Source organism: Microcaecilia unicolor, chromosome 3 (assembly GCF_901765095.1).
Source record: "Microcaecilia unicolor chromosome 3, aMicUni1.1, whole genome shotgun sequence".
Classification (NCBI taxonomy): Eukaryota; Metazoa; Chordata; class Amphibia; order Gymnophiona; family Siphonopidae; genus Microcaecilia; species Microcaecilia unicolor.
In genome coordinates this window covers 102990535-103010066 of record NC_044033.1, presented here as the reverse complement: position 1 = coordinate 103010066, position 19532 = coordinate 102990535, and the positions used below count along the sequence as shown (strand labels likewise).

General features: G+C 49.8%; 1 protein-coding gene across 2 annotated transcripts in view; it reads left to right on the top strand.

Moving 5' to 3' along the window:
- The window catches only part of XRN2 (5'-3' exoribonuclease 2), a 363942-nt gene that overhangs the window by 79219 nt on the left and 265191 nt on the right, over positions 1-19532 (top strand). For both annotated transcript variants that reach the window (XM_030196221.1, XM_030196223.1), the window contains exons 8-9: positions 3950-4000; positions 4362-4519. In XM_030196221.1, coding sequence (XP_030052081.1) covers positions 3950-4000; positions 4362-4519 — 209 coding nt within the window. The remainder of the gene's footprint in view (positions 1-3949; positions 4001-4361; positions 4520-19532) is intronic.

Here is a 19532-nt window from a genome sequence, read left to right as displayed (position 1 = left end):
GCCGGGCAAAGAGGGGACGGAGGTGGGGTCCTATAGGCCCATCTCCCTCCTGAATAGTGATGTTAAACTCTATGCAAAGATACTGGCAAATCGGTTGGCGCGAGTGCTTCCTGGTCTAGTGGCACTCCCTCAGGTAGGCTTTGTGAGGGGACGGCAGGCGGTCAGCAATATCAGAACCTATTGGCATCTCTGGAGACAATGGAGACACAGAAAGGGCCTTCTCTGTTAGTTAGTTTTGACGCAGAGAAGGCCTTCGACCGCGTAGTCTGGAACTTCATGTTTGAAGTAATGGCAAGGATGGGGATCGAAGGTGCGTTTAGGAGCGCGGTGGGCGCGCTCTACTCGAACCCCAGGGCGTACATGTGGCTGAATGGGTAGCGTTCAGCACTATTCCAAATTCGGCGAGGTACAAGGCAGGGATGCCCTCTGTCCCCCCTGTTATTTGTCCTGTCATTAGATCCCCTAATTAGGGAAATCGAGGCGCACCCGGAGGTGAAGGGGGTGACCTGGGGCCTGTACTCTTTTAAGGTCTCCGCCTTTGCTGATGACATTTTAGTACATCTTACGCAGCCAAGGCGCTCTCTTGACGCATTGTTGGAACTTTTCCAGGAATACGGGGACTTTGCAGGATTTAAGATTAACTATTCCAAGTCTCAGGCACTCATGGCTAGTCCCGAGGTGAGAGGGATGTGGGGAGACTCCTTCCTGTTAAAATGGGCTTCGGGATCGCTTAAGTATCTAGGGGTAAGGATTAGTATGAAAACTGCTGAATTGCATCAGCTTAATATTTCCCGATTGGTTGAGGCGATGAGGGGACGGTTGAGTAATTGGAAGGCTCTACCGTTAACACTGCATGGGAGAATACATTTGTTTCGAATGGTAGAATTCCTGCGGTGGCTCTACACCTTCCAGGTGCTGCCTTTGAAACTTAAATGTAAGGATTTACAGCAGATTTACAAATGGGTGCGGAAATTCATCTGGAGAGATTCAAAACCTAAACTCCCCCTGAAGCTGCTGATGGGTGGATGGGCGGAGGGAGGGATAGGACTTCCAGATCTCCGTCGTTATAATCAAGCTTGTTTGCTGCGACACCTGGGGGATTGGTTACTGGACAGACAGGATTATACGCCCCGGGGTGTTGAACAGGAATATTTTAAACCGTATCACCTAAATTACTTACTGCAGTGCCCAGGGAGTGCCTTGCCCTGTCCGGCGGGTAGTAGTGTGTTATTAAGACCCCTTTGAGGGATTTGGAGGGATTTAACGGGAAGCTGGGGGGTGGCGGGAGATACCTCCGACCTTTTGCCACTACAGGGTAATCCTCAGTTCGTCCCAGGGTCAGAGATGAAAGTATTCCGCTGCTGGACGGAGTTAAGTATAACACGGTTGGAACATGTTCTTAGTTTCCAAGGCCAATTGTTGAGTTTGGGAGCACTGGGGGTAGGTATAACTCAGAGTCATTTATTTGCATATTGTCAGCTGGCCCATTATGTACGTTCCTTGGACCAAAGGAAGTTAGGTGAGAGGCATGGACGAAGAGTGAGGGAATTCTATGGATCCATGCCTGGTAAGAGGGTGTTGGTTTCAGGGCTACAGAGGGCTCTGTGGGGTCTAGGAGAAGGAAAGAGATGGGGGTCATTTGCACAAAATGGGGCCAGGATCTACAGCAGCCAAATTTACAAATTGACTTTTGGAAATTGGTTTCACGCATTCCTTCATTATTGGGAAACGCTAATCTTAGGGAGTGTCAATATAGAATTCTGCATAGGGCATATATGGCCAAATCCCAAGTATTTCATATGGGAGGGGTTCCAAACCCATTGTGTGCCAAGTGTCAACGGGGGGAGGGCACGCTGTTTCATTCCCTATAGGAATGTTATATGATACAAAATTATTGGAAGCAAATAGCTCAGTACTTGGAGGCTGTGGTGCACCATAAGATTCAGTTCACTCCTCAGGGGGTTCTACTCGATCAATATGAAAGGTTCCGTCTTTACCACAAAGGGGCTCGGCAGTTTGTCAGGAAGGCAAGTATAATAGGGAAGAAGCTTATCCTGAATAACTGGATGAGTGCAGAGCCGCCAGATTATTGGCACTGGAGAAACCGACTTTACGATATGTTACTGCAGGAACGAAGGGTGGTGGGATCCTCCCCCAAGAGAAGGAAAGCATTTTTGGAGATCTGGAGCTCCTACATACAGTTGTTATCCCCTAAAGCTCGTAGCTTTATATTGAATAGCCTCTGACTCGGCACCATAGTACCTCCTGTAGGGTTGCTATATATAGATATCTCTCTATATAAAAGGCAACACCAACGTTCTATGAAGCCTCCAGCCGGAAGTGTGAAGGGGGCGAGATATCCGGTTTCCCTATGAGTGTCTGCCCCGCCCTCTCTGTAACACAGTCAGTGAAGGAAAACAGCAGAGCACGAAATCAAATCGCTGGCTCTGTAACAGTGAAGGACTCAGAGGGGGGAGGGGAGAGAGGCCAGAGGGCAGGGACACACACACTCCCACATGCACACAGAACAAAACATTGCTAGCCCCCGTTTCATTTGCATCAGAAACGGTGCTTTTTTACTAGTATATATATATTCCCTTTTTTTCTTCTTCTTCTTTCTCTCTCGCTCTCTTTCTCTCTCCCCTCCTCTATCCCTTCTTCTAGCATATGGTCACTAGTTGGTTTGAAGAAAAAGGCTCATGATAATTTGTAATGATCAGATGTAATAGTCATTTAAGGGAGTTTGGAGGGGGGGTGTGGAGCGGGAGGGTTGGGAGGGGACTTGGAAGAGGTTGGAATGGGGGGGAGGGAATAAACATAAAAAAAATTTCTGTTGAACATGAAGGGAATGTGATGGTTGTAAACATATACCTTATAATTTATCTGGTAGTGTGAAGCCAGACTGTTGTGTTTCTCGTTCAATAAAAAAGATTTAAACATAAAATACAGCTATAAGTTTGAGAGGGATGCGAGCCACGGATCATATTATGCCAGTGAAATTCCAATGTAAGTTCAAGTTGCTGGTGTTAACTTATAAATCCCTTCATAGGCTGGGGTCAACTTATCTATGTGACAAACTTGTAGATTATGTGCCAGGGCAGCAACTTTACTCTGTAGGAAATGAGTTCTTAGGGTTTGGGGCCTTTTCAATTATTGCCTGGTTCAGTGGAATATGTTACCTCAAGCAATCAGGTATTAATCCGCAAACGAACCTTTTCAGGAGATGGGAAGGCGGTAGAACTAGAGGGCACGATACGAGATTGAAGGGCAGACTCAAGAAAAATGTCAGGAAGTATTTTTTCACGGATAGAGTGGTGGATGCTTGGAATGCTCTCCCACGGGAGGTGGTGGAGATGAAAACGGTAACGGAATTCAAACATGCGTAGGATAAACATAAAGGAATCCTGTTCCGAGGGAATGGATCCTCAGAAGCTTAGTGGCAGAGCCGTTGGTGGGAGGCGGGGCTGGTGGTTGGGAGGCGGGGATATTGCTGGGCAGACTTATACGGTCTGTCCCAGAGCCGGTGGTTGGGAGGCAGGGATAGTGCTGGGCAGATTTATACGGTCTGTGCCCTGAAAATGACAGATACAAATCAAGGTAAGGTATACACAAAAAGTAGCACATATGAGTTTATCTTGTTGGGCAGACTGGATGGACCATGCAGGTCGTTTTCTGCCGTCATCTACTATGTTACTATGTTATGTGACAGAGGCGGAAGGAATTTTATTCACTCCATTTGAATGTTGAGGTTGGTGAGATGATAATGGTAGGTGGTCTGTGGTAGCTCATATGTCTTTCTAACAAAATTTAATCTGTTGCATGATGGATTATTTAATGGGTTAACTTTTTTGTTTTTCTACTTTTATGATTGTTTATGCTGATTGGCTCAGGCTCTTCAAATAAAAGGATTATGTAAATAAAATTGTATTTATATTTTGTTCTAAAATAGGTCAGCCAAACCATGACCCAAACACTCATCACTGCTTGTGTGGAGCTGATGGTAAGAGTTTTTTGTATTTACTTTTCAATTGCAGGAGAAAACTATTCAAGTGTATACATTTTGCAGGGCTATCCCGAGGACTGTGCAAGTAGTATGGCCACACTGGATGCAAGGGAGATGGGTTCAAATTGCCCCCATTCATTATCTGCGGTAACAGTGGTGCAGTGAGTGGGGTGGTTGGGGTGCCAGACAGGGTGCAATTCTGGCTTGAGGAATTCCTGGTATTTTGATTAAAAACTTTGCAACTGTGCAGTTAATGGTAGTATTGAAGTCAGGTTAAAGCTTTTTTCACAAAGCTGTATTATATGGCTTCTGACTGGCACTTTTTAATGACTTTTATCGTATGTTCCCTTATTTCCAGCTGATCTCATTATGCTGGGGCTGGCCACTCACGAGCCCTTGTTCACTATAATACGAGAGGAGTTCAAGCCAAACAAACCCAAACCATGTGGCCTTTGTGGACAGTTTGGGCATGAGGTCAAGGAGTGTCAAGGCTTACCCCGAGAAAAGCAAGGGGAGGTGAGAACTTTTATAATTGTTGCTGGATTCTGAATATTTCAGTATGCTCTTCTAGAAGCCTTAGTTCATATCTGGATAAAATAGATTGCTGATACTTTGGGATTTTGCAGTGCAATGCAGCAGATTGCATATTTCCTTATTGTTCTGCTAGACTAGTCCAGACAAGTGGGTTATACGCCACGACCAGCAGATGTGTTCAGAGAACACTGACAATTCAGTAATATCACCAGTATAAGAAGTTGTCCGGTCCTGGAACTTGTCAGTATTTCTCTGCCTCCAGCAGATGATTCAGGTTGACTGGTGCAGCAGGATTTGTTGTAGACCTGATTCTCTGGGGTGCAGTCTATGATCAGTGGTCCTGTGGTTGAGTCATTTGCTTGAGAGTGATTTCAGGCATTGGTCTATGGAGCTTTACCACGCTTGAACTTATTTATTTATTTAGATCATTTATACCCCGCCTTTTGCCACAGTTGTGCAGCCTCAAAGCGGCTTACAATGAACTAACGAAATAAATACAGTTACATTAGAATAGTTGGGGACATAAAACAGGGTAAGAAGAGAAGAGAAACTAAGATGGTCGGCAGAAATCCAGGCGAGTCAAGAGGGATGATGAAGATCTAGGCAAGTCAGAAGGCTCAAACAGTTCCAGGCAAGGCGATCCTCGAACGGGCACAGAGAAATACAGGAGCAACATGCAGCCAGGAGTTGACGAAAGCTGGAGCCAGGCAACACCTGCAATGGGGTCAATGGCGCTGGATCCAAGATGGCGGTTCCAAAGGTCCTCCTCCACAGCTCCAACCGTCAGGGCGCTAGCAAGGAACGTATCTGCAGCTAATGTCCGTTTCAGCTCTGCCTCATACACTGTTAAGCCAGACGAATCAGACGATGGTGGCTGTGGTCTTGCAGCAGGTGCACTGGGCTCCTTCATATGGATGATCACATTAACAGCCAACCTGGCGACCTGCACCTCCGTGTTGTAATCATTCACGTCCGCCTCAATGGAGACCCACCGGGTAGTAGCACTCCCTCCCATGTCTGTGACTCACACACTACGCGTCCCAAATTACTATGGTGGAAATTTCTGAGGAGAGCAGTGGCCGGAGAGAGGTGTGGAGAAGACTTGGCGAGCAGAAACGAGTGAAGGCGGATGGATGACGGCGCAAACGCCCTCCAGATGGGCCGCGGTTAGACGGTGGTTGGTCCGCGGAAACGGCGGTAATGGGCCAATCCGGCAAGTCGGATAATTTTCCGCTGTGCTCCCCACGGCACTTCGAACCAAGACAAGCCCGGGTCCAGCGATGACGAACCAAACCAGGGCAAATGCCGGCGGGATACCCGAGGGCCACCGGAGCCAGCGACTCCCTGACCTGAGTCTTTCCCCAGAGGTCATAGCTTGTGGCTGGGCTGATAAAGGTTCCTTGGGGTTTCTGCTGGTTGTGGAATGAGGGGTACTCACCTTTTCTTCTGGGTGTCTGGTTTATTTGATATACCAAAAACTTTGCAGTGTTACATTTATTAGTAATTTCAAATATGTGATCAAGATAAGCATGGCTGTTTTAGAAGTGCACTGTCGCTGTTTGGGTTTTTTTTTTTTTTTTTTTTTTAATTTCTAAAAGTGTTTATTGAAATTTGAAAACCATAATACAGCCAAAAACAAGACAAGAAAAATGTCACAGTGCAATATAACTTGCTAGGCAATGTAAACTTCATACCATAACTCTTTGGCATGAAGCTATTACACATAACTGAAGCAAGATATAATCTTCTTCTTATCCCTCAGGAGTGCATTGTCACTGTTGAGTTATTTTTCAGAATTTATGCACAAGTGTAATCAGCAGCTTTTTCATTGGTTTCTGTAATATTTCAGAATAAGCTTCTGCAATGGTTTGGTAGTGTCTTATTTTACAATAGAGAAGCTCAAAGGTGCTGGAGTTAGGAGATCCCTTCTTGCCTCATGCCCCCTTCCCTAATCCTTGGCAGGATTAAGGCAAAATGAATAATAGTGTTCAAAGTTTTTAAAAAACAGTCTCCTTCAGGGAGAGAGTTTTCGATAGAGGTTTGGCTGGAGTCAGCCCCTTGTGTGCTGCAGCCGTCGGGCTGTGCCCTTCTCAAGAAAACTTGGAGTCTTCCTGCTGGTTGCTGGGGCAGAGCATAGGGAACCTGTCTTAGATATTTCTGCAGATTTCACAGGTGATGTTAGTCTGGTGACTGGCTCCAGGGTTTCGCACTCATAAGAGGGCTCTGACTCTACCTGGCTTTGGGGTTCCCATTCATATGGCAGTCTACTTTCAGGTAGTTTCTGCAGATATTCCCAGTTTTGGTATCTTGGATCCCTTTCTGAAAGCTTTGCCTTCACCTCTCTTGGACCAGTTTGATCAGAGAAAAGTTCTGGGTTGGGCCTTAAGTCCTGGTCCATTCAGGAGAGTTCCCATGCTTTCTATTCTGCGAGTGTGGAATCCCCTATCTTTAAAGGCAATTATTCCTCTTAGCTTCGGGGGCATAGGGGAACCTCTTGTCTCCTAAGAAGATCCTAGTCTTGTGACCTTGGTCAATGGGGATGCAAGTTCTTGTTTCTTGGATCTCTAGTTTCTGTGCCTTCACTAAGAAGGTCCTGTTTGTATCTTCGGAACTCTAGACCATTGGTTCTGTATGTTGTATCCATTTGTGTGTCTTGGTTTAGTCTCCTCTGGTAGAGTACAAGTGTTGGAATTGCCCAGTCATCATCTATTGCGTTGCTGTAGATGTCCAACACCTGAATTTCTGTAGAAAGAGAGTGAGCAGCTCTGGTGGTACAGCGACTGTCTGTTTCAGCCTTGGTGACTGGGAGTCTCCCTGGGTCAGCCGTTTGTTGTGAGTCAATGACCAGCTCAATGCTGGGATTCAAAATGGAGCCTACTACCCTTATGGACTCTTACTCTTACAGTCAGTTCTGTGCTTCTCTGGTTCTTAGGTTCAGTTTAAGGTCTGGTTAACCCAAGCCTCTAGCCTCTCAAGACGTTGTCCCAACTAGAATTGGTTGCGGATGCTAGCCATGGGGCTCTTCGTATTGGTATCTTGCTTGCAACGAATGTTTACGAGAAAGCTCTAGCAGTCCTCCTGGGCCTTGTTTTCTTCTTTGTATGGCCCTACCCCATTCCATGTTCACATGACAGGTCCACAAGTGGGTTCTAGTGATGCTATAGAGATCACCCGAAAACACAGAAGAACAAACCTTCACAGTTCAAGAAGAGACACAAACACAGTGAAGGAGACAAATCTTTGAAAATGTGAATAAGTATTTGGATTTTTTTAGCATCACCTTGTGATAGTTCTGTTTCCTTTGCTGTGTTTGTTTGACTATAGAGATCACCACATGATTGGTGATGATGTGGCCTTCTGGTCCTTATAGGGTAATTTTCTGATTTTGGATTTCTCAGTCTTTCTTCACTCAATATGTAATTAAACTCTGGAATTCGTTGCCAGAGAATGTGATAAAGGTGGTTAGCTTAGCGGAGTTTAAAAAAGGTTTGGGCAGCTTCCTAAAGGAAAAGTCCATAGACCGTTATTAAATGGACTTGGGGAAAATCCACTATTTCTGGGATAAGCAGTATAAAATGTTTTGTACATTTTTGGGATCTTGCCGGGTATTTGTGACCCGGATTGGCCACTGTTGGAAACAGGATGCTGGGCTCAATGGACATTTGATCTTGCCCAGTATGGCAATTCTTATGTACTTATGAAGTTAAGAGGCCTGTTCCAAAGTGCACTGTGCTGTGGCAATTTTGATAATGTTGCTTCTCCGAGGACAAGCAGGCTGCTTGTTCTCACTGATGGGTGACGTCCACGGCAGCCCCTCCAATCGGAAATTTCACTAGCAAAGGCCTTTGCTAGTCCTCGCGCGCCGATGCGCACCGCGCATGCGCGGCCGTCTTCCCGCCCGAACCGGCTCGTGTTCGTCAGTCTTCTTTTGTCCGCGCTCGGTAAGGTCGTGTTTCCGCCGTTCGCGCCCCTTAAGTTGACCCTCGCGCGTCTTTTTGACTTTTCGCTACTTAACAAAAAAAAGGGGGGAATTTCGGAGAAAGACCTTTTCGGTCTTTTTCCCCTTCCCGTATTTCCAGCTTTTGCCCCGTTAAGTTTCCTTTCATTTTCGGGGTAGGCCCTTTTGAGGCCTCGGTCGAGTTTTTTTCTCTCCCTCTTTTTGGTGCCTTACCGCAATTACGAGTTTTGATTTCGCCGGCGTGATTTTTCCGCCCATGTCATCGAAGTCTCCCAGCAGCTTCAAGAAGTGCACCCAGTGCGCCCGGGTAATCTCGCTCACTGATAGGCACGCGTCGTGTCTTCAGTGTCTGGGGGCTGGGCACCGCCCGCAGGCCTGTAGTCTTTGTGCCCTTTTACAGAAAAGGACTCAGGTAGCAAGATTGGCCCAGTGGAACCTGTTGTTCTCGGGCTCTTCATCGATAACAGCACCGGGAGTATCGAGTGCATCGACGTCGTCAGCGTCAAGACCTCCGACCTCGGCATCGACTGTATTGACTGCATCGAGGCATCGACCCTCTGCATCGTCGGTACCGAGACATCGGAAAGGCTGCGTCGGCGACGGTGGTACCGGGACCTCCACTAGTGCTGATGTCGTCAGACGGTGGTGCTTCGACTGGAGTGCAGGTGAGGGCTGTCCATTCCCCTGCTGGTGGCGGTGAGCCTTCGGGTGGGTCTCCCCCCACCCTGAGGGCTCCTGCGGTACAGCCCCCCCGAGACCGACCTTCTTCGGCCTCGGCCCCGAGGAAGCGACGGCTGGATTCTACGTCCTCCTCGTCGGTACCGGGAAGCTCCGGTGACATGCTTCGTTTGAAAAAGTCAAAGAAGCATCGACACCGGTCTCCTTCCCGCATCGGTACCGAGAGCTCTGGGTCGCCGAGGGAGTCGGCACCCAGTAGGTATCGGCACCGGGAGGACCGCTCACCCTCTGTTCAGGAGGTGTCGATGCGCTCCACCTTGGACAGCCCGGAACAGCTTCGACGCCTGCATCGGCTTCCATGTCTTTCTCCACAGCCGCCCTGCACGAGAGTCTCCGGGCCGTTCTTCCAGAGATCCTGGGAGAGCTGTTGCGCCCTTCCCCTCTGGTACCGGGGGTGCTTGCGCCACCGGTACCGTCGAGTGAGGCGCCGGCTGGCCCCTTGCCCGGGATGAGGTCTCCGACATCGGTGCCGCTTGCGGTATCGACTGCGGTCGCCTCCCAGGAAGGCTCCCCGACGACGTCGGCGGAGGGAGCTTCGCCGGTGCGGGCGAGGGAGTCTACCTCTCGACGCTCACACCGTGGCCGTGTTTCCACGGAGTTGAGCCGGGCACGGCTTCAGACACAGGTTCATGAACTTGTGTCTGATACCGATGGTGAGGCTTCGTGGGAGGAGGAGGAGGACACCGGATATTTCTCTGACGAGGAGTCTGATGGCCTTCTTTCCGATCCCACTCCCTCCCCTGAAAGGCAGCTTTCTCCTCCCGAGAGTCTGTCTTTTGCGGCCTTTGTCTGGGAGATGTCTACGGCCATCCCCTTCCCGGTGGTTGTGGAGGACGAGCCCAGGGCTGAAATGTTTGAGCTCCTGGACTATCCTTCTCCACCTAAGGAAGCGTCCACAGTACCCATGCATCATGTCCTAAAAAAGACATTGCTGGCGAACTGGACCAAGCCTCTAAGTAATCCCCACATCCCCAAGAAGATCGAGACCCAGTACCGGATCCATGGGGACCCAGAGCTGATGCGCACTCAGTTGCCTCACGACTCTGGAGTTGTGGATCTGGTCCTAAAGAAGGCTAAGAGTTCTAGGGAGCATGCTTCGGCGCCCCCGGGCAAAGACTCTAGAACCTTAGACTCCTTTGGGAGGAAGGCCTACCATTCCTCTATGCTCGTGACCAAAATTCAGTCTTACCAGCTCTACACGAGCATCCACATGCGGAACAATGTGCGGCAGTTGGCGGGCTTGGTGGACAAGCTCCCCCCTGAGCAAGCCAGCCATTTCAGGAGGTGGTCAGGCAGCTGAAGGCGTGCAGAAAATTCCTGGCCAGAGGGGTATATGATACCTTTGATGTTGCGTCCAGGGCCGCTGCTCAAGGTGTGGTGATGCGCAGACTCTCATGGCTGCGTGCCTCCGACCTGGAGAATAGGATCCAGCAGCGGATTGCGGACTCGCCTTGCCGTGCGGACAATATTTTTGGAGAAAAAGTCGAACAGGTGGTAGAGCAGCTCCACCAGCGGGATACCGCTTTCGACAAGTTCTCCCGCCGGCAGCCTTCAGCATCTACCTCCACAGGTAGATGTTTTTATGGGAGAAGGAAGACTGTTCCCTACTCTTCTGGTAAGCGTAGGTACAATCCTCCTTCTCGACAGCCTGCGGCCCAGGCTAAGCCCCAGCGCGCTCGCTCTCGTCAGCAGCGTGCGCCTCAGCAAGGCCCCTCGGCTCCCCAGCAAAAGCAAGGGGCGAGCTTTTGACTGGCTCCAGCAGAGCATAGCCGACATCAACGTGTCAGTGCCGGGCGACCTGCCGGTCGGGGGGAGGTTGAAAGTTTTTCACCAAAGGTGGCCTCTCATAACCTCCGACCAGTGGGTTCTCCAAATAGTCCGGCAAGGATACACCCTCAATTTGGATTCCAAACCTCCAAATTGCCCACCGGGAGCTCAATCTTACAGCTTCCAGCACAAGCAGGTACTTGCAGAGGAACTCTCCGCCCTTCTCAGCGCCAATGCGGTCGAGCCCGTGCCATCCGGGCAAGAAGGGCTGGGATTCTATTCCAGGTACTTCCCTGTGGAAAAGAAAACAGGGGGGATGCGTCCCATCCTAGACCTAAGGGCCCTGAACAAATATCTGGTCAAGGAAAAGTTCAGGATGCTTTCCCTGGGCACCCTTCTCCCCATGATTCAGGAAAACGATTGGCTATGCTCTCTGGACTTGAAGGACGCCTACACGCACATCCCGATACTGCCAGCTCACAGACAGTATCTACGATTTCAGCTGGGCACACGTCACTTCCAGTACTGTGTGCTACCCTTTGGGCTCGCCTCTGCGCCCAGAGTGTTCACGAAGTGCTTGGCTGTCGTAGCAGCGGCACTTCGCAGGCTTGGGAGTGCATGTGTTCCCCTATCTCGACGATTGGCTGGTGAAGAACACATCCGAGGCAGGAGCTCTACAGTCCATGCAGATGACTATTCGCCTCCTGGAGCTACAGGGGTTTGTGATAAATTACCCAAAGTCCCATCTTCTCCCAGTACAGAGACTCGAATTCATAGGAGCTCTGCTGGATTCTCGGACGGCTCGTGCCTATTTCCCAGAGACGAGAGCCAACAACTTGTTGTCCCTCGTCTCGCGGGTGCGAACGTCCCAGCAGATCACAGCTCGGCAGATGTTGAGATTGTTGGGCTACATGGCCTCCACAGTTCATGTGACTCCCATGGCCCGCCTTCACATGCGATCTGCTCAATGGACCCTAGCTTCCCAGTGGTTTCAGGCTGCTGGGGATCTAGAAGACGTAATCCACCTGTCCACGAGTTTTCTCGAATCCCTGTATTGGTGGACGATTTGGTCCAATTTGACTCTGGGATGTCCTTTCCAAATTCCTCAGCCACAAAAAGTGCTGACTACGGATGCGTCTCTCCTGGGGTGGGGGGCTCATGTCGATGGGCTTCACACCCAGGGAAGCTGGTCCCTCCAGGAACGCGATCTGCAGATCAATCTTCTGGAGTTACGAGCGGTCTGGTACGCTCTGAAGGCTTTCAGAGATCGGCTGTCCCACCAAATTATCCAAATTCAGACAGACAACCAGGTTGCCATGTATTACATCAACAAGCAGGGGGGCACCGGATCTCGCCCCCTGTGTCAGGAAGCCGTCAGCATGTGGCTGTGGGCTCGCCGTCACGGCATGGTGCTCCAAGCCACATATCTGGCAGGTGTAAACAACAGTCTGGCCGACAGGTTGAGCAGGATTATGCAACCTCACGAGTGGTCGCTCAATTCCCGAGTAGTGCGCCAGATCTTCCAGGTGTGGGGCACCCCCTTGGTAGATCTCTTTGCATCTCGAGCCAACCACAAAGTCCCTCAGTTCTGTTCCAGGCTTCAGGCCCACGGCAGAGTGGCATCGGATGCCTTCCTCCTGGACTGGGGGGAAGATCTGCTGTATGCTTATCCTCCCATACCTCTGGTGGGGAAGACTTCGTTGAAACTCAAGCAAGACCGAGGCACCATGATTCTGATTGCTCCTTTTTGGCCGCGTCAGATCTGGTTCCCTCTTCTTCTGGAGTTGTCCTCCGAAGAACCGTGGAGATTGGAGTGTTTTCCGACCCTCATCACACAGGACGAAGGGGCGCTTCTGCATCCCAACCTCCGGTCTCTGGCTCTCACGGCCTGGATGTTGAGAGCGTAGACTTCGCCTCTTTGGGTCTGTCAGAGGGTGTCTCCCGTATCTTGCTTGCTTCCAGGAAAGATTCCACTAAGAGGAGTTACTTCTTTTTATGGAGGAAGATTGCCGTCTGGTGTGACAGCAAGGCCCTAGATCCTCGCTCTTGTCCCACACAGACCCTGCTTGACTACCTTCTGCACTTGTCTGAGTCTGGTCTCAAGACCAACTCTGTAAGGGTTCACCTTAGCGCAATCAGTGCATACCATTACCGTGTGGAAGGTAAGCCGATCTCAGGACAGCCTTTAGTTGTTCGCTTCATGAGAGGTTTGCTTTTGTCAAAGCCCCCCGTCAGACCTCCTACAGTGTCATGGGATCTCAATGTCGTTCTCACCCAGCTGATGAAACCTCCTTTTGAGCCACTGAACTCCTGCCATCTGAAGTACTTGACCTGGAAGGTCATTTTCTTGGTGGCAGTTACTTCAGCTCGTAGAGTCAGTGAGCTTCAGGCCCTGGTAGCCCAGGCCCCTTACACAAAATTTCATCATAATAGAGTAGTCCTCCGCACTCACCCTAAGTTCTTGCCGAAGGTAGTGTCGGAGTTCCATCTGAACCAGTCAATTGTCTTGCCAACATTTTTTCCCCGTCCTCATTCCTGCCCTGATGAACGTCAGCTGCACACATTGGACTGCAAAAGAGCATTGGCCTTCTATCTGGAGCGGACACAGCCCAACAGACAGTCCGCCCAATTGTTTGTTTCTTTTGATCCCAACAGGAGGGGAGTGGCTGTGGGGAAACGCACCATATCCAATTGGCTAGCAGATTGCATTTCCTTCACTTATGCCCAGGCTGGGCTGGCTCTAGAGGGTCATGTCACGGCTCATAATGTTAGAGCCATGGCTGCGTCAGTGGCCCACTTGAAGTCAGCCACTATTGAAGAGATCTGCAAAGCTGCGACGTGGTCATCTGTCCACACATTCACATCTCATTACTGCCTGCAGCAGGATACCTGACGCGACAGTCGGTTCGGGCAGTCAGTGCTTCAGAATCTGTTCGGGGTTTAGAATCCAACTGCACCCCCCTTGGCCCATGTTTATTCTGTTCCAGGCTACACTCTCAGTTAGTTGGATAAGTTGTTAGGTCAATCTCAATTATGTCCTCGCCGTTGCGAGGCCCAATTGACCATGTTTGTTGTTTTGAGTGAGCCTGGGGGCTAGGGATACCCCATCAGTGAGAACAAGCAGCCTGCTTGTCCTCGGGCAAGCAGCACAGGCTTGGAAAGCGAATGCTACATACCTGTAGAAGGTATTCTCCGAGGACAGCAGGCTGATTGTTCTCACAAACTCGCCCGCCTCCCCTTTGGACTTGTGTCTTCCCTTGCCTTTGTTTTGCTACATATGGGACTGACGAACACGAGCCGGTTTGGGCGGGAAGACCGCCGCACATGCGCGGTGCGCATCGGCGCGCGAGGACTAGCAAAGGCCTTTGCTAGTGAAGTTTCCGATTGGAGGGGCTGCCGTGGACGTCACCCATCAGTGAGAACAATCAGCCTGCTATCCTCGGAGAATACCTTCTACAGGTATGTAGCATTCGCTTTCCAAGCCTGTGCTGCTTGCCCGATCAACATGGCTCTTCAGTGCTGAGGAGTTCTTCAAATTTGGGCAGTGCCAGTAGCCTCAACTGTTTCAATTAATGTGCAGTTATTATGGGCTTCTCTTGACGGTAGTGTGAGCACAACCTCTTTGGACGTTCCAGGGTAGTAGTCCATGAGGCTAGGAATGGTAAGTTGTCTTGGATGTCGCTGCTGTCATGGTTGACGGTCATAATGAGGATGCTCAAGGTTAAAGGGGTTGTCACTTTGAAAAGGCGATGTGGATCAGGGCCTGGACTTCATCTCACACAAGGTTCTTAGAGCTTTGGCATGTCCCTTTGTCTGGACTGGCTGGCAGAATGATAAAAAAAAGCAAAATTTGTTCATACCTAATAATATTCTTTCCTTGTTGCGCTAGACCGGTTCAGAAAACTCACCAGGGAAGAAGTGATTGGGCCTTTTCTCTTGATATCACCTAGCAACTGAAGGGATCTCTCAGGCTTTTCCTGGTGATGGTTCCAGGGAGAGAGTTTCCCAGAACTGACAGGGCTGAGAACTCTATAATGCCACTCTGTAGCATTGTTCTCTGATGCTGCTATATTATTGCACTATAATGTTATTATATTAAAATGTTATGCAGTATGTATGTATTTGTTAGGATTTATTTATCGTCTTTTTGAAGAAATTCACTCAAGGAGATGTACAGCTAGAATAAGCTGGATATAAGCAATAAGCAAGTACAGCAATTAACTTCTATATTAATAAATCCCACCTTGAACATTCTGAAGCTCACTCCAAGGCAGAGAAGCTCACTCCAAGGCAGAGAAGCACAAAAATCCTGTAGTCTTCATAGGCTAGGACCAGTCACCCTCACTCATAGACCCGCCCTCAGCCACGCCCCATCTGTACATAAAACGCTACCTCAACATTCTGAAGACAACCTGCTGAAGCCATCTGCAAAATCCCTAAACAGTTCGTAAGTTCATGGTTGTGAAGCCATCCAACTCACCATGTCTTTTTGCCCCGCCCTCGAGGGCGGAACACAAAGAGTAAAGGGATCCATAAAGGCACCCCTACCAACTGGCAACCCCCTCCAACAAACGACCCAGGCAGGGGGAGTGTTTCCATACTCCTCCCCCTGCCTAGGAATCGCTACAGACTGCTGGCAAACTCCCCAACCACACGGCCACAAAAGCCACCCGCAACCCCCCCCCCCCCCACACACACACACACACACACAAACACACATACGCAAACACACACGCAAAACACACGCACATAAACGCACACACAAACACATACAAACGCACACACATAAACATACACACACACATACATACATACAAACACACACAAACACACACACACACAGAAACACACACACACACACACAGAAACACACACAAACGCACACAAACACACATAAACGCAAACACACACACATAAACATACACACAAACACACACAGAAACGCACACGCCAAACATACACAAGCACACACAAACACATACAAACAGCCTCGACGGTGCACCTCTAAGTGCCCCCCCACCGCATCGCCACAACAACCCGTGCAACGGGGCATCAGAAAGCCCCTACCCCCTTCCCTCCTCGCCGCATCACCCAACCCCTCCCCCGCCGCTTCACCAAGCCCCTCCCCCCCACATCGACCGCCTCGCCACCCGCGACCGCTAATACAAACTCTGTCCGGCGGCTGCTGCTGCTTCTATTCAGCAGCAGCAGCCCGTACATAAAGAAAACAAACAAACAAAAAAACAACCTCCTAAAACGCACCTCCGTGGAGAACCATCTCACATTGGCTGACGTCTCTGCAGCCGCTCCTCCTCTCCCCTCAACGTCAGTGCCCCTGCCGGAAGACCCCGGAGAAACGCCGAGATGTCAGAGGGGAGAGGAGGAGCGCATGCTGAGACTTCAGCCAATGTGAGATGCTTCTCAACGGAGGTGCGTTTTAGGAGGATTTTTTTGTTTTGTTTTCTTTTTGTACGGGCTGCTGCTGCTGCTGAATAGCAGAAGCAGCAGCCGCTGGACACAGTTTGTATTAGCGGTTGCGGGTGGCGAGGGGGTTGATGAGGGGGGGAGGGGCTTGGTGATGTGCCACGGTGGGGGGGTCGGGTGATGCGCGAAGGGGGGGGGACAAGGGGCTTTCTTTGGGTGCTGCGCCAGCTGGGGGGGGAAGGGGGGGTCTCGCTGGACATGGGTGGCTGGAAGGAAGCAGGGGGAGGGGAGGGTCGCTGCACATGGGTGCCTGCAAGGGGGACAGGGGATATAGGACGGACACTGCAGGGCGGGCAGGGGGACAGAAGGGTTGGTGGTCATCGGGGGGGACAGGTGGGTCGATGGACATGGCTGGCCACAGGGGAGGAACAGGGAAAAAGGAGAGGAGTGTCCTCAGACATGGGTGGCTGCACAGGAGAGGAGGGTTGCTGGATATGGGTAGCTGCAGGGGGGGCAGGGGGACAGAAGGGTCGCTGGACATGGCTGGCTGCAGGGGGGACAGGGGAGAGAGGAGGGACGCTGCACATGCATGCCTGCAGGGGGACAGGAGGGATGCTGAGGGGGGACCTGAGACCACATGGGTGGCTGCAGGGGGAGTAGGGGAGTCAGGAAGGACGCAGCAGGGGGAGAGGGTTGATGGGCATGGGTGGCTGTAGGGGGATGCTGAACATGGGTGGCTGCAGGGGGAACACGGGGAGAGGAGGGTCGCTGCACATGCCTGGCTGCAAGGGGGCAGGGGAGAGGGAGGGGGTTCCTCACATCACACACGCAGTCACTCATTCTCTGTCTGCCACATACACTCTCACTCACACACTCACTGTCTTTGTCCCTCTCTCTCACACAGTGTCACACAGAAACACAAACACTGTATCTCTCGCACAAACACATACACTCTGTCTCTCTCTCTCACAGTCTCTGTCTGACACACACGCTCCATCTCTCACACACGCTCTTTCTGAAACATACACTCCAAGGAAAACCTTGCTAGCGCCCGTTTCATTTCTAACAGAAACGGGCCTTTTTTTACTAGTATTTAAATAACAGTACACATTCTAATATAGTATGCTACTTACAGTATCAACAAAGTATATATTAATATATCTTAATAGAATGTGTAGATGGTACATATAGACAGATAAGAGAGAGATTAATATGAGTTAGTTAGAAAATAAGGGTGGCTAATATCAGGAAAATTGCACATGGAGTCAGAAATGTGTGTGAAAATGATCCTACCAGAATGAGTGGATAAGCAAGTCCTGCTACAGTTTGTGCAGCTGAGGTTAGTTCTTGGGCGTGTGACTAGCTAGTTAGTTGCTCTCCCATTAAAGGTTTTAGTTAAATTAATTTATTTATCATGAAAGGTCTATGGAGCTCTGTGCATTTCCAGTTCCTACTTTACGTGATGTTGCAGCCTGCTAGGGGTACTACTGACATTCATGTGGCCCTCTCTGTATAAAGGTTGCCCACCCCTGCTTTATCTGCTGGGTGGGAGTGGGGGAGGGGGATTAATGACCCACTCATCTGGACTGGTCTAGCAGGTCTCAAGGAAAGGAAATAGCAGGTAAGAACAAATTTCTTTGGCATAGATGCCAGATCTACTTCCAAAAACTAGAGCGTTTGATTGGCATTTTTTTTATATATGTATGTATCTCACACGTCCTGAGTTTAAAAAAAAAAAAAAAAAAAGACAAAAACCAAACCCAGAATAAAAAAAGAAAAAAAAATCACAGTGTGTACAAAAGAGACTTCAACTGAAGTGTTGTTAGAGATCTCCCTGTCCTCCGGTCCCTCCAGACCCGCAGCGTTGGTCCAGAATTTCAGTCCGCTTCCAGTAAGGCCACCAGCCCCATCTCGGGAACATATACAGTGGTGGAAATAAGTATTTGATCCCTTGCTGATTTTGTAAGTTTGCCCACTGACAAAGACATGAGCAGCCCATAATTGAAGGGTAGGTTATTGGTAACAGTGAGAGATAGTACATCACAAATTAAATCCGGAAAATCACATTGTGGAAAGTATATGAATTTATTTGCATTCTGCAGAGGGAAATAAGTATTTAATCCCTCTGGCAAACAAGACCTAATACTTGGTGGCAAAACCCTTGTTGGCAAGCACAGCGGTCAGACGTCTTCTGTAGTTGATGATGAGGTTTGCACACATGTCAGGAGGAATTTTGGTCCACTCCTCTTTGCAGATCATCTCTAAATCATTAAGAGTTCTGGGCTGTCGCTTGGCAACTCGCAGCTTCAGCTCCCTCCATAAGTTTTCAATGGGATTAAGGTCTGGTGACTGGCTAGGCCACTCCATGACCCTAATGTGCTTCTTCCTGAGCCACTCCTTTGTTGCCTTGGCTGTATGTTTTGGGTCATTGTCGTGCTGGAAGACCCAGCCACGACCCATTTTTAAGGCCCTGGCGGAGGGAAGGAGGTTGTCACTCAGAATTGTACGGTACATGGCCCCATCCATTCTCCCATTGATGCGGTGAAGTAGTCCTGTGCCCTTAGCAGAGAAACACCCCCAAAACATAACATTTCCACCTCCATGCTTGACAGTGGGGACGGTGTTCTTTGGGTCATAGGCAGCATTTCTCTTCCTCCAAACACGGCGAGTTGAGTTCATGCCAAAGAGCTCAATTTTTGTCTCATCTGACCACAGCACCTTCTCCCAATCACTCTCGGCATCATCCAGGTGTTCACTGGCAAACTTCAGACGGGCCGTCACATGTGCCTTCCGGAGCAGGGGGACCTTGCGGGCACTGCAGGATTGCAATCCGTTATGTCGTAATGTGTTACCAATGGTTTTCGTGGTGACAGTGGTCCCAGCTGCCTTGAGATCATTGACAAGTTCCCCCCTTGTAGTTGTAGGCTGATTTCTAACCTTCCTCATGATCAAGGATACCCCACGAGGTGAGATTTTGCGTGGAGCCCCAGATCTTTGTCGATTGACAGTCATTTTGTACTTCTTCCATTTTCTTACTATGGCACCAACAGTTGTCTCCTTCTCACCCAGCGTCTTACTGATGGTTTTGTAGCCCATTCCAGCCTTGTG